The 15,785-nt window shown below is 39.8% G+C and overlaps 1 protein-coding gene across 1 annotated transcript; it reads right to left on the reverse strand.

The window, feature by feature from the left end:
• On the reverse strand, positions 1-12,353 carry LOC139588218 (plasminogen-like). Its single transcript, XM_071423717.1, has 11 exons — positions 12,305-12,353; positions 9,362-9,497; positions 8,618-8,724; positions 7,459-7,573; positions 6,255-6,418; positions 5,561-5,690; positions 5,320-5,438; positions 3,698-3,860; positions 2,711-2,841; positions 1,722-1,881; positions 1-208 (listed from the first exon to the last, which is right to left on the reverse strand). The coding sequence occupies exons 1-11, from the start codon at positions 12,351-12,353 to the stop codon at positions 1-3; spliced, it is 1,482 nt and encodes a 493-aa protein (XP_071279818.1).
• Between the last annotated feature and the right edge of the window lie 3,432 nt (positions 12,354-15,785).

Raw genomic sequence — 15,785 nt, forward strand, 5'->3', positions numbered from 1 at the left:
TTATAGCCAGCTGTTACCAGATGTGGTGGGTGTAGTCCAGCCAATGTTTTGTTCCATCATTCCAGGGGAGGCATTCGATGCAGGCTCTTGTGCATGATCATTACACCTCTTGAGTTTGCAGTACTCCCATATCGTGTTGGGGTCAGTGGTGAAACACCACGGGCTGCTGTCACCATCTGGGTTTCTACAATAGTTGTCCCTCAAATCCCTGCACGAATAAAGTCAACAGTCATGCTGCATAAGACTGAAAGTAAGCACAGGAATATCTTGACAAAAGAATGTACTATGTGCATCTACTATGTACAAATAGTAGATGCACATACCAATAGATTTATTGGTTTTACTTTTGGCCAGATATCCTATTATCAGCAAGAACATCAGTGGTTGTGATGCTAGTGAAGAGTTGTATTTCACATGTGCATTGGAATCCTGAATATATTTATGCATAAGGAAACAATTCAGCTACTGGCTTATATCTGGCTATAATATTTCAATGTACTAATACCTAAATAATTACCCTACATGGCAATTAAAAAAAATTTACAAGTAGGTGTGTGTAAGCATACACAATTGTCAGAATGTGTGAATTAGTAATAAATATGCAAGAAAATTCATACTATTGCGGGGAACTTAGGCTTTTCCAAAAATTTTTAAATGTTAAAAGGTTCCTTCTCATATTCAGAAGAATGGCAAACAAATGCTTATGCAATTGATCCCCTCTTACACCCCAAAACCCCATTTCTACTGAATGGGGTAGTCCTCTACTGACTTCAGTGAGAGGAATCCCATGTCTGTTCTGGCTGGGGCATGGGGGAGTAGAATTTCTCTTTTCAATAATTTGCAGAATTGCAGTATTTCCCCCTCTTAAATCACAGCATGGTCTCAGAATAAAAAATAACTGAAATGCTTTTTCTCTGAATATGACAGAACACATAAATTCCACATTTTCCCAGCTTGATTTTAATTTCCTAAAATGTTTTTGAAAGATATCATCCCCTCTGAGGATATTCCAGTTTTTTCTGCCAAAATAGAACTGAAAATTTCAAATTATTTAGGGTGACAGCATAAAAAGGGCAAAAAATTAGAAAAGTATCAATCTTCCTACTCATAATCCACTAAGCATGATAGGTTTCCTCACAATTGCTCCTGTAATCCTTTTGCTCTCCTGCCCTTACTCAAAACTGGCACATTAGTGATTTTGGTTAGCTTGTCACTGCTGCAGTCATTCCTGGTGCAGTTTGTTAATCTGAAGAGGATAAATCAAGGGGAAATTTCAGTGCACACAATTCTAGGTGCCCAATTCCAATGGCAAAGAACACTTAGTTGGCATTTCTAAGCATGACCTGACTGGGTTTTTTGTATCATAAATGATGTGTCCTGCCCAGATTAAATCATTAGAAAGGCCACAACAGCAAGTCTCAAATTCATAAACAAAACACATATTTCAGTAGATGCCTTGTCTCTTAATGCAAGTCTCCTGGTGTTGCTTGCAGAAGATCATATTTAAGAGTAAGGGACACAGCTGTATTTTACTCAGAATTTAGATAACAAGAAAACACAATTCTTACAAACGAGACTAACAGAAAACATTTCTGTATCTTAGAAAAGTTCTCTTTTATTGATATATTCCCTAGCAGTGTTTTAAAGCATAGCTGTGCAAGGATAATACAACCAGCAGCAGTTATTGCCAGAGAAAGCGAGAAAAGGTGAGATAAACGTACGCGTCCGGGAATCTCTCTGGGGTTTTTATATGCCTGTGTGGGAACATGGAGCTCCAGGCCTGGCACTTCTTCCCTGATACAGTGACAGAAGTTGTGCCACGATAACTCTGCCCTTTGCCTCGGTAGCACTCCTCTGCTAGGGGAGCTTGTACAGGCACATCTGCAGCAAACAACAGAAACTGGTCTTTGGCATCGTATTTTTAATGTTCTTACTGAGCAGGCACAAGAAACCTCAAACACACAGGATGACAAAATGAATGACTCGTTTATGCAGACAATATCCAGTGAAGTCATCACACCTGCAGCAGAAGGGCATTTCCAAAGATACTGAGAAAACTTTCAGTTTTAACATCTTACATTAGATGTTTTTCAGTGAAGGGTTCACCACTTTCATTTTGGCGTAAGTGAACGTGTCAGAATTAAAGATAAGAAAGTTCTCATGCAAAATCCTCAAAGATTAGATACTGGTGGTTTTGCCCATGATATTTCTCAAACAGACATTATGTTAAACTTCAGTCTCTCTATTATCCTTTTGATTGTAAGACTTTCTTGTTAATTTTGTGCTTACATGAACGGATGTTTCAATGTGATTTTTAATTGCATTGAAAGCTCTTGTTGCCTCATTTGTGGTTAACTTCTAAAAATAGGAGTTAATTTTGTTTAGCAATTTTTTATCCCTTTAAACCTTTTAATTGTTCATTGAATTTGCTATAAATGGCCTACCTTTGGAAAGAAAGGAATATAAAAACATAAATATCTTTCATCCTGTAACTCTTCTGTCAATTCCGCTTGTGATTTGTATCTTTTACTGTATTTCCCTAACCACTCAAAGTTTAATATTTGGCAGATTTTGCAACATGCCAGGCAGACAAACATTAAGAGTGATAAAGTGACTGAAAAAAAAAGAGATTTAGCACATTTATAATATGAAACAATGAATCTTTCACTGTTTTAAAGTCCTTATCTCAGTTACAGTCCACTATTCATACCAGCAATCCCTTGTTCTGTTCTGTCACAGGGAGGAATTGTGCAATATTCCCATCTAATGTTGCTGTTAGTGGTGTAGCACCAAGGCTTCTTCTCTCCATTAGGGTTTCTGCAGTAGTTTTCCTCTAAGCCCCTTAAACAAGAAACAGGAATGCTGACTTTAAACCAGTCACAGAAATCCAGAAGAGTTGTGTGCATGACTATTAGAACTACTGCATGCAGAATTCAACTCAGTGGTATATTTATTCCTTTTGGAGATTGGTTAACCCATGCATCACTCCTCTGGGACTAATCAATGGTCTTTAACTTCGCAGTCTGAATGCTGAAGGTATAGGAAGAACTTTTCTGATGCTTACACTTTCTGCTCTTGCTGTTGAGGTCAAGATGCAGCAGTAAGAGCTGACTTCAAAACACAAGGCACTGATATCCCTGAGATTACAGTAAGAGCCAGGCAAGGCTGGAATGTGTACATAGGAGCACTGGTGCACGCTGCTTTCTGCCCTGTGAGAGCTTACAGGGTTCCAGCTCCCTAGGAAAACTTGCAGGATTAAACTACAGAGCTATAAACCAGGTCAGTTCCAGCTATTCCTGCACATCAGTAATGCTCTGCAAACCCAGCTCCTCTGACCTTGGAGCACAAGGATGTATGGGAGTATGTTGTCCTTGGATCATCACTCTTCAGAAGAGTAACGCATTGAAGATGTGCCAAAACACAGCCAAAGGATTTTTAGCATAAAAGTAGTGAACTAACTATAGCTCTGCTGTGGGATGTGGAGGAGACAAGTGAGAAAAATGCATCAGAATAAACAGGGAGGCAGAAAAAATATGAAGAGCAAGACCTGAACAGAAGTAATGAGCACTGACAAACAGTGAGAATTACAACTTAACAGCATAAATGAGGAAAACCTGTCCTCCTCTTGCCTCTGCATCTGGATTAGTAGGGAACAACTGTTCTTTGGTATTTGTTAGAATGATGAGGCTCAGCATACTTGCAGGGGTATCTGTCAGGAACCCAGCCGTGTTTGTGAGGAAACTGCGTGTTCCAGTGTTGACAGGCATTTCCTGACTCAGTGATGGCTATTCTTCCTCGATAGTCTTCTCCTCTCCCTGAAAGACACTGGGAGTCCAGGCCAGACACTGGTGGGGGTGTAACTGTTACAGGAAAAGAAGAAAAAGAAAAGGAAAGGGAAGGGGAGGAAAATATTGTTAAGTAGTGCTTTCAAAAATATATAAATGCCTTTGTTTTGGTAATGTTGAAGATGTATTTTTTTCTTTCAGCAGAGGTTGCACTGGTTAAAAGCCATGTTAAAATCAAAGAGGACATTTTTATGGGCCTCCAGACTGCCAGATGGATGTCCTGTGTGTGCCCTTTTACAGCAGCCAGTAAATAACTTGGCTGGGTTGAGCCAGACTCTGTGCCCACTGTCCCCTGAGAGCAGAGCAGGAAAGGCAGTGAGTAGTCTTGCACAGTCTTGTAAACCTGAGTGAGATGGAGTTTTATTGAGTATTGTATAACAATAATACAATACACACAGGTAGTGTGGAAGGGCAGAAAGGACCAAGAAGAAATTGTGAGAGAAAGCAGAGCAGCCTTCAGAGCTAAACCTCTGGAGTCGGTGTACTGGGGAAGAGGGACAGAAGGAATAGTGAAAAAAAGTAAGAAAGTGAGATGGTCTGCCATGTAGGGAACAGCAAATAAAACAAGAGTAATGATCAGAGGCACAGAACCTGCAGAGGGCAAATGGAAAATGAACTTACAGCAAATACTTATACAGAATTCCCTAAGGACATGAGTATGACCCTAAAAGGTTGGTATGTTCCTTAAACTTTAAGTTTTATGCACAGGATGGAAATGCTATGGTAACTGTCACAATTTATCATAGAAAAGTCTATAAAGAGTTATTCTGTCATCAGTAATTGAGCATGCTAAGAGAACTACATATAGCAAACACACACCACTGCTTAGAGCACTGGCAAGTGCAGATACATAAGAAAGCAACCTCTAGAGAGAAAAGACACACTTATAATTGTTTTTTCTTGAAGTGCAATCTAGTTCTACAATAGGGAATGTTACCTCTTAATTCAGTGCCTTGGAAATATCAGATTTAGTGTGCTCAACTTAATGGGTTAAGCTAGCTCACTGATAAGCCAGGTTTTTCTCCTGAGGCCTGAACCTGTTTCTCAAGATTCATACCTTGCTAAGAAAAAGGCAGTGCTGGCTGTGCAGATCAGACCCAGATAAAATATCACAGTATAGCCACATGGTAATTTAGATGATTTCTATGAGTTAGCAGATCAACAGTAAACTACCACCTGATTTAACCTTAATGTCTTGCCTCCCAGGTAAGATGAAAAATAAAATGGTTAAAGGCAAATTATGGTTTCCCGTAACATCTTTGGCCGTACTGCACTTTATGACACCTTCAGCCTCACTGACCATACATGATTTTACATTATAGAAATTTAATGAGTGATTCTGTTAATTATGTGCACTTTCCCTGATTCACAGAGATACCTGTAGGTTACTCAGAACTGCGGTTTCTTTTCTTTCCCCTCCCTGCATAATTTTAATGAGCTACCCTCTGGAGTGATCTCAGGAAATCAGACTCACTGCACCGAGGAATGTTGCAATATTCCCAGCGTTTATTCGGGTTGGTAGTGAAACACCAGGGCCGAAGTTCACCATCAGGATTGCGGCAATAATTCATCTTCAGATCCTTCTCTGGATAGCTGTACATTGAAAATGGAGAGAAACTTGGGAGTCAACAACAGCCACGTGCAGCAATGAGGCTGTCTGCAGGCAGGCTCTCCCAGGCTCTGGGGGAATGAATTTGGTGCTGAGTGTCACTCACTGTTTCAGGATAAATCCATGCATATGAGGCTCTTGCACATCCCAGCGCTGGCACTCCAGTCCAGACTCTGTTCTGGAAACTTCTCCGTGATAATCCTCGCCATTACACTGCATGCACTCTCCCAGAGGTGCTAGGCAGAAGGAAAAGAAGCAAGGAACAGAGCAGCCTATTCATGGAGGATTATGCTGAAAGGACAAGTGGGGTTTGCTCCAGCTAACAATGAAAGGAGTTCAGAAAGCTGTGCATTACAGCCTGGCCAAATCAGTAATGCTTCTGAGTATGTTTCACTTGCAGGGAGGAATTTGTCATGTATCTGTATGTACTGTTAGCAATGGGAGTTCAGTGTGTTGCACGGCACTTGGGTCAGTCTTTACCCTTGTTACAATTAAATAAATTACTAGTGTAAGAGCAATATAGTCCTTATCCAGATCATTGCAGTTCTCTGCCAGTAGAGTAAAATGTAGTAAGACAGATAAAGATAAAGCAAACAATATCAGCAAATTTAGTTCTTCCATATTTACAAAATAACTTTGATAACTCAAGCCAATTAGGAAAACAACCTCTCTGTTGAGAACTTCTTAAGTTCATCTTGATTTAAATTCTAATTTGAAAAAATCTGTAGAAATAAAGCACAAAAAAGTAGCAGGAATAATATTACCGATTTGAACATCCCTTCTCTGAAAAGTAAATATACCTTCTCCAGTGTGCATGACCTGGTCCTCACACTCTGGGATGGCACAGTAATCAAATCTCGTGGCAGGATCTGTTGTGTAACACCAGGGTCCATTTTCATCTGCATCAGGGTTTCTGCAGTAATTTTCTTCCAACCCTGCATTGGGGTGTTTTTCAGGTGTATAACTGTAATAGTATTAAATTTCTATTTTAATGCCAGTACTTTAGTGGCATGGAAGGGAAAAGTTCAACCTGCTCATCTAGCTGGGAATTTTATTCATTCACAGTAAAAATGAGAGAAACTGGTTTCCCATTGTAAGCCATAAATGAAAACTGAAAAATCATTCCTAACTACAATTATTAGTAGCTTTTTCCCTAGCCCCAATTGCTGGTAACAAGTGAGCTTACAGCCTGTAAGGACAATGACAGTCTCAAAGGACAATTGTTGTCTTTAATATGTGCATCCAGTTGATCTAATCCGCTCACTGCAACCTGTGGCTCTGTCATGTGTTTGTCTTAGTGGACCTGCTTTATAAGTTGTGTGTTTCTAGAGACTATCCACCAAACACAACTAGGTCTCACAGAGATCTGAAGCAAGTGAAGCTAGGCTTCTTCCTACAGCAACCTTCCCAGAGAAGACTAAATTACTTTTAAATTATCTGAACAAGAGTATCCGAGTGTATTTAATTAGAATAAAACCAAAATATTCTCTTTAAAAAACTTCAACATAGATGAGAGGACAGAGGTCCTCTGCTTCCCCACTTGCTTCAGTGAGCCCAATGGCAACCAGCCCTGAGAAGACTCTACCTAGCCAGATCCATTTGGTCCTTGGATACTTTTCTCTTTTTTTTTTTTTTTTTACTATCTGTATGGCAGGTAGGAGGAGCCTAGAGTTGGACAGATATCACTTTATATAGAGGAGAGTAATTCTGACCCCACTGTTACCAATACCAAAAATCTTCATCGTGTTGAGAGAAGGAGCATTTAATCTGCTTAAGACACCTCACTTTTAGTCACAACTTCTCTAGCTGACAGTGCATCCTTTCCTTATCCAGATCATTGCAGTAGAGTCAAAAGTAACAAGAGAGGTAAAGATAAAGCTATTTCTAAAAGTCACCTGACAACAGGATTGGATAACTTGCACTATAAATCTGTGTATATATATGAAGATGAGGAAACTTGGAAAAGGTTCAGAACAGCAAAAAGAAATGTAAATAGGGACATACTTTGGTTTGTGGGGCATTTTTTCTGCCCACTTCTGGCATGGAATACCCCTCTGAGTCTTGGCTTCTGTTCCTCTGTAGTCTGTCCCAATCCCTCTTTTACACTGCATAAGGTAAACTGAAATGGAATCAAATTTGTAAATTCAGTGGTGTTACAACATTCATTGGTACCAAAAATCTGCAGATATAACTGAGGCTCATCTGTACATGATGGACCATGTTTTACTCATGTTTTGAACCTCTTGTGCCTGCAAACATTCTATAATGTATTTTAAAATAAATTGGTTACAGCTACTAGGCATCTAAAGATAGACATTCTGAAGCATTGTTATAAAGCTATATAATCAAGTAAAGAGGACAGCTATATCAAGTTTTTGATGTGCAAACTAATGCAGGCTTATACTATCATAATACAGGGATAAATAGGAATGTCTTTCAGCAGCAGCTGGGGATTCTTGGATAGGCATTGTTCATAAGCATATCTGCAGTGTGGGTGTCATCCAGCTATCCCTTTAAGTCAGAAAATACTTAGTTATCAAAATGCACTTATCACATAAGGACCCCAAACTTTTGATTCATCTTAGCCTTGGACTCTCCCAGGTGTTTTTCTAGTGGGATTCCAAGACAGAGCATACAAATCATGTCAATGGTGCTTTTATTGGCAACAGACACTGTAAATCTCCAGTTATTGAGGGCAGTGATCTTGATTTCCCCTTCCTTTTCCCCATTCTTGTTTGTACAAGAAGAATCTCCCCAAACCTCAAAATATAAAATGGAAATGTTAGAGCAAGGACAGGAGACCAATCTGCTAGGAAAAAACGGGTTCCTCCTAAATTATTTTAGCCTGTCTAAATAATAAAGCTGGACACATCTGACACCCAGGGAGAGGAGATGAAGACTATATAACTGGGTCTGGGAGGAAGGCAACAAGTAACTTCCCAGTTCAAATGGCACATGGAGACCACCATGGATCTAGGCCTAGGTATTTGATCCCTCTTGAACAGCATTTTTAGTAATGTGGCTTCTTCCTGTTTGGCCCCCAAATTCTCTATTAGTTTTCTGCCCTAGAGAGGGATTTGCTCCAGCACTGCAGCAGGGAACAGAAGGATGCCATTAGAATAGGCTTGATGAGTAAATATGTTACGTCTTACTGTACACATACTTATCTTCTCATAAAGAACTGTGTCTGTGCTGGCAAATGTCACTGTCATTTTAGCATTTTCAGCCAGTGTTAAACACTGTAGCTTTTTCCTGGTGAATAGGAAAGCCCTGTTGAAATTGAGAAGGAAGCAATATTGACATAGGAAGCAATATTTTAAATTAATTTCAAATTATTAAACTTATAAGTATTTTTCTATAAATTATTAATTTGCTAGCACTGTCTTATATTCATTCTTATCTTTCAGATACTGCACTCAGTATTTTAGACAAGTAAGAGGTTAGGTTTATCTACTACTCTCAAGTGGCTCACTTATTCAGGATATATGACTTCATGAATAAATTATTGTGTGGGGAACTAGAAACTGCATTGGCAAAACATTATCAACATCATCCTAGCTGCTCAGGTTAGTTACTGTCCCTACAATGAACTAGAAACCTTGCACTCTTGTGAAACAAAGCAGCATCCAGCTAGAGAGGGTCAATCAGCTCTCCATGTAATGTTGGATAAGAATGGGAACTTGAGTATTTACTATAAAATGAGCAGTACATTGTAAATCCACTCTTTATTTGATCTTGTGGTAATTTATGGCTGGAGATAAGTCACAAGCTAAAGGCACAGCATGGGAGACACTGCTGTAGGCAGACCTGCAGCAGAATGGGGATGAGGTTCTGAGTAAAGGTAGGAACATATCATTGATATGCAGACACCCGCAATGGCACAGTCTTAAGATTGAACAGAAATTACCTGCAGGTAAAATTTCTTTCAGCTTCACATTTGTCTGCGCATTCTTTTTCATTATTTGTCTCGTAAAACTGTTTGTTTCGAGTAAGTATCCAAACACCATCTGTTCTTGAATAGTCATCCAGTATATCTCCTTTCACTAGAAGGGAAGGAAAGGAATCAGACATTACAAATGAGAATTCTGCAGTTAAGAAGATATCTGTATTTCAGTCCCATTTTCCATGTAGCTTGGACAGGTGAAGACAATTTATTTTGCATAATTCTGGGTAAAAGATGATAAACTCTGCGGTTATTTCTGTCTCTTGACAGAGTCACAGCTGAATGACTGCAACATGTCATGGGAAGAAAGAGGCAGAAGAAAGATGTAGAGGCAATTCTGATTAGAGTTATGCATGCGTTTGAAGCTAAAAGCAAAAAATGGGAAACAAGAGTGAGGGGGAATGGAGAGAGAGACTAAGTGGTGTCAACACCAACCAGAGAAAGATGAAGGGAAGTGATACCCATATCAAGGTTTTGGAGAAGCACGAATTAGGTGGATGGAAGATTATGACCTGTGAATTGTGCAATCCCTGCAGCTTCATTGGTCACTGCCTAGCTGTTTGTCCCAACATGTCTTGCCCTAGAGCAAGACACCTCAATCACAAAGTTACTATACAGCCTTTTACAATGCCCACCACTGTTTTATTGCAATGGGTTGAGCAGACTTAGTAATGAAATTGTCAGGCTACATCTCTGTTGCAACAAATTAACCCAAGATTTTAAATTAGTAAATCAGTTAGTATTATTAGATCTGAAAGTGACATAGGCATAAAATTTATATTATCTACGTGCTAATAATTCTAACACACCTCTAAAATACTGTAGCTCACAATAGAGTTTACCACCTAATTGATTTTTTCTTTTTATGTCTAAAAAGATTGTATATTTCTGTTTCTAATTTCTACAAGAGTTTATTTCCATCTCCAGCATCAGGTTACAGTGTTGCACAAGTGAGTTTAATTGGTCATATGGTTTAATTATTTCATTTTTTTTCAATATAGATTATTATTGACAGATGCAGGAACTTCATAATTTTATACAGCATGCTCACAGGTAATGTTGTGAATTTTTCATTTACACACTCATATTAGGGCTGAATTCACTGCAACATCACTCCAGTGTTACTAATTCCCATGATATATGGGCCATTCATCACCTACCTCCATATGACACAGATTCACACAAAATAAAAGATATTTTGGCCACTAATGAAAATAAGATTATGCATTGCCTGAGGGCAGAGTTGGCTCAATGCTATAAAACCTGCATGGTTCAAGAAATCCCTGACACTGAGGCTTCCCCTGTCTAGTCTTACTGTTACAGTAGGGCTATGCAGAGCACCAATAGCCTAGCCCACTAATTTCTCCTGATGGAGTTAATAGACAAGTGCTTCCTTTCCTGAATTTTTTCCTAATTTAACTGAGGCCACTTTTCCAGGGGACCAGAAAAAGAAAATTCTCTTTTCCAAATTTTATTTACTCATCTTAAAATTCTGTATTTTTTCAAAGAGCTCTACTTTAGATATTATTCCTTTTCAATGACTATAAGAAAAAAATTATTGCAGTTGGATTGAGAATAAATATGTGGGAATTTGGATGACATGTATAAAATAAAAGTCAACATAGATTGGCAGAAACTTAGATAATAGAAAAGAAAAGGTGATGCTGGTTGCCTTAAAAACACTGCAAAATGGAAACTTAAGAAAAGAATATAAGAGATTTTAAATGTATCAGAGAGTATATTAGTCCAACAAAAATCTATATAAACCCAGATATTGCATAGGATAATTGAACAGAATATTCAAATGCATGTGAACAAACAAATTTCTTAATTTCCATAAGCATCTTTCCAGATTTGACCAATACTAACACAGAAGATATAAAAATTGGCTTTAAGGCAGTTGTGGACCATCACTTTTGAGCAAGTCAGCTAGAGCTGATAACAATGAACAAATAAAACCCCCCACTTTCTCAGTTGTCTTTTGTCACCTTGTACAATCACACAATGATATGTCCCTGGTATTCTGACCTGAACTATTAAAAACTCATAAAAACTGTACTGATATGTATTTATCAGTACTTTTAAAAAGTCATTTAAGTGCCATGCAATTATACATAATTTCAAAGTACAAGAGAGTATGGTATCTGATTGAAATCTGATTGAAATATTTACAGCATATGGAGTATTTATTTACAGAATTTGTTGATAAGCTTGAAATCCATATATTACCATCAGTGGAACACCTATCATCTTTTGGAACTGTAAGAAAGAATTCTGGACATATTCCTGGAGAAGGTAATCTAGGTTACTGGGGAGTAAATTTCTACCTAGTGCCCTCAGGAAGAATAAGGGAGAACACTTCATTGTGTTTGACAACAGCAAATGTGAAATTGTTTGAATATAAAGAAGCCTGTTAATTTTTAATTTTGTTTAAAATATTCCATTTCAAAGCTTTAAAACTCCTGTCATAAAGGATGAAAATCAGTATCACTGTGCTTAACAATGCTTGGCAGTAAACACAGCTTTACCTTTAGCATTTGATCCAAAGCCTGCTGAAATTAGAGCTAACTTCTGACTGACTGCTGTGGGTTTTGCACAAGCCTTTGACAGGCTGCTTCCCAAGGGTGCCCACATCTCTGGCCATGGGAAAGGTTTGCCTGGGGCCATTAGTTGCCCATGCAGGCACCAAGGCAGCTGGTCTTCTGCTGTTGCTAATGAACACAACCCTGGGGCAACCACAGCTCTCTCTTTGCTCAACAACAGCTCTTTCTGACCAGCTAGGCCCAAACCCATCGTTGTCCAGGAAAGGAGTGACACATTGACTTGGGGACCTACCTTCACCACACAGAGCCTGCTAGCATTTGGCCCCAGTCCCAACCAGGCAAGCAGAAGGCAAAGGGCTCTTACCTGAGCTGAGCAAGAAAAGGAAGAGAAAGGCAGCTTTGCTAATCCCCATTTTGGCCCAGCTGGTGGGTGCTGGAAGTGTCTGTGGGTGCACAAAGTTTTATTGACTCGCACTGGAGTGAGGCAGCATCAAACAAACAAGACAGGAGGATTAAGTTAATCATTCTCCTGTGCTGTGCCCCCCCTGCCATGGTGTGGCTATCAAAACAACCTTGAATTGGATGGATTACCAAATCAGGCTCAATAATTTCTACTGTATACTGGGAAATGTGAAGGCACTTTCTTCTTTTCTGGGACATGTTTGGTTTTTTTTTTGTTGTTTTTTGTTTTTTTTTTTTCTCAGATTGATTGGCATCACTTTGTTAAGGTAAAGATGAGAATCATAGTGGTGGAAAGTATGGGAACAAGACACAGTCCACACACCTAATTCTATATAGTCCTGGGTATTCAGCTTTAGGTCTCAATGGTATTTCCAGTCAGAGACTTGGACTGCTTTAGATTGAAACTGCCGCTGACTTGTGCTCCTGTGTAAGTCAGTCCCCCAAAACAGACCCTGAGAATGCTAACGTCTTATCAGAATTGTTTTTAACACCCTCCCATGCCCTTTCTGGAGGAAAAAAGATACTTCCCTCAGGCCTTTTCTGTTTCTGGTTTAGTTTTTGTTGTTCATGACTTGGGAGGTTGTTCATAACTTAGGTTCAGTGTATGATGTGCCTTTGGCCTCCAGGCAAAGCTGCTCATATCTCAAGTCTGCCCAGACCTCAGGGTGTGTGCAGGGTGCCCCATGCATTTCAGCAACATCTGTCACATCTGTCAACCCCATGGGGCTCAGCTAAGGCAAGCCAGGCATTGCCAGCCATAGTGCCTTCAGGAGTTTCCACTGGCCTGTCTGGCTAGTCAGGGTAGCCTTTAGCTGGGATTGGGTGGGAGGAAGGTGGGAGCCTTGCATATTCCCCTCTGCGCTGGGAGTCACCCGGGTAACGGCAGTGGCCAAAAGGTAAATGGCTCCAGGGCACGGGTGGGACATGCACCCTGGGCTGCTGAGGAGGCAGTAGGGAAGTGGCCTTTTAATGGGCTTTTTGCCTGAGCTTTGTCACACTGCAGAGGGCTCTTAGCCAATGTGTAACCTGTAGTGAGAACAGGCAGGAGTGACACTAGCAGGAGAACAAGTCTTTGGTCCTAACTGTTTTCTGCTGAGCTGTGTCTATATGCCAACATATCCACAGCTCATCTACATCCCAACCTACACAGTCAGGGTTTGAGCATATCATTCAACATGTGTCACATCTGACAGAAGGATATTCCTACAGGGATGATCCTACAAGGCTTCAGAAAATCAGTGGTTGAACAGAGAAAAGAACCCAAAATTTCTCTGAAGACCCTCATGGTGGAAGCAATCACCACTGATTTCTGCTTGGCCAGCCAGCCACTCTGTACCCTCCAAGCAGCATGTCAGCACATGCATAGGTGAATCCCAGGGCCACATGGCTGTGGGAGAGACAGGCTGTCCTCATGGAAGCCAGGAGCTGCTCACAGAGCCATTATGGGGACATGAATGGGAGGAAGCAGGACTAGGGGACCATTTGGGGGAGGTGGGTAGAAGGGCATGCAGGACCTGATTCCCCAGTTTAATACAGCAGAGAAATGGGATTACCAAGAGATGCAGTGGGACGTGATGAGCAGGTATAAGAACCACGGGAAGCCAAGCCTCGCTGTTTCTGTCATTGACAGCACTACTGCTCTGTCCTCAGGTTGCAAATACCATAGATTACAGATGCAGAAGTCTGAAACCACTCTAGATCTGCTAGCAAGTAGCATGGAAATGTCTTTTGTCTTGGAGTTAATTTAAATCTTAGAACAATCAAAAGCAGAGAGATTTTTATGCCCATGTTCTAATAACAACAAATAAAATCACATCTTTGCTGATGAAAACTATTCTAAACTATTCTGCAATCCCACTTCAGGCTGTGTGAGATTTTCTGGAGAACGTGCTGTGCTGACAATGTCCAGAGGGGTGCAGCAGACGATAGCTTTTGGAAAAAGTGAGTGACATCAAATCCCCAGCATGGAAAAAGTGTCAGACCACACTCAGGATACGTTGTCAGGTGATATTTGTCCACAAACTAGCTCATATTGTAGCTCAAAGCTTATAAGGAAATTTGTTGTTCACAAATATGCTTTGCTTTTCTTTCTCATTTTCCCCTTTTCCTTCCTACCTTAATATAACAGGTTTCAAATTGATTGGTTTGAACTTATATAAATAGGTTCAAAAGCTTTATTTTCTCAATGCAATACTCTGTGTAGGAAAAACAGCATGCAAGTGTGAAATAGATTAAAAACAGAATGAGAAAGAATGACAGGAAAAAAGCCAAATGTAATATTATCATTGAAAGGTACTCAAAAACATAATAAAGGTTATGATGCAATGAAAAATAGAGTCTCTTTGGAGCAGAGAAAAGCCCACAATTTTGTGAGAAAATAGCACAGATTTAATGAAAATTAGGAAAATTAGAAGGACAAGAAATTACTAGATTGAAAAGAAAAATAAATGTTGATAAAACAAATAAGTAAGATTAAGTGAGAATAAGTTCAGCATAATGTTCTTAAAATTAATTTGGAAAAACACAGATAGAGCTGAACAATAATGAAAACATTAAAAAAAAAAGGATTTGAATGTCCAGTATCAAATTATAAAATACGTTCTTTTGGCTTTCAGCTTGGAGAAAGAAAGATTTGTACACACTTGCTCATTCTATACTTTTGCTAGAGAACATCATGCAGCTCTGCTGCACTGGCTTGGAGTGTGTGTTTTCTGTAAGAGCTGAGCAGAGGATTTGTTATTTAATCACGGTGCTACTTCCAACCACTGATTCAGTCAATGCTGTCAGTGGGATCACAGGGCTTTTAGACAGGCCTTGTAAGTTTTCATCATCCTGTACTTGGCACTGTGAGGTCACACCTCAAGTGCTGTGTCCAGCTGTGGGCCCTTCACTGCAAGAAGGACATTGAGGCCCTGGAACAAGTCGAGAGGAGGGCAATGGAGCTGGTGAAGGGTCTGGGACATAACTCCTGTGAGGAGTGACTGAGGGAACTGGGGGTGTTTAGCTGGGAGAAAGGGAGGCTCAGGGAAGACCTGAAACTTTGCCTGGGGAAGTTTTTGGATCTTCATGACTAGAAACTTCAGAAACAGGTTTGATAAACATCTGACAGACCATTTTAGATCTGTACATGTTCTTACACCATGATGGTTGAACTCAATAGTCTTTTTTATTGCCTTTTTCTTCTCATTCTGTGAATTTGATTTGTCACACCTAAACAATTCCTCAGCACACCTATAGACAACTCTCCATAAGCCATTACCAATAATGCTTCTTTCTCTGTTGAATGGCTTTTGCACCTTCTGTCTTCCTTCTCCACTGATACACTCAGCTTACAGACATGAAGAGAAGAATCACATTTCCAGAACTCCAGACCCATTCACTTA

The sequence above is a fragment of the Agelaius tricolor genome, unplaced genomic scaffold (genome assembly GCF_023055355.1).
Source record: "Agelaius tricolor isolate 1412-34295 unplaced genomic scaffold, bAgeTri1.0.p SCAF_1, whole genome shotgun sequence".
Lineage (NCBI taxonomy): Eukaryota > Metazoa > Chordata > Aves > Passeriformes > Icteridae > Agelaius > Agelaius tricolor.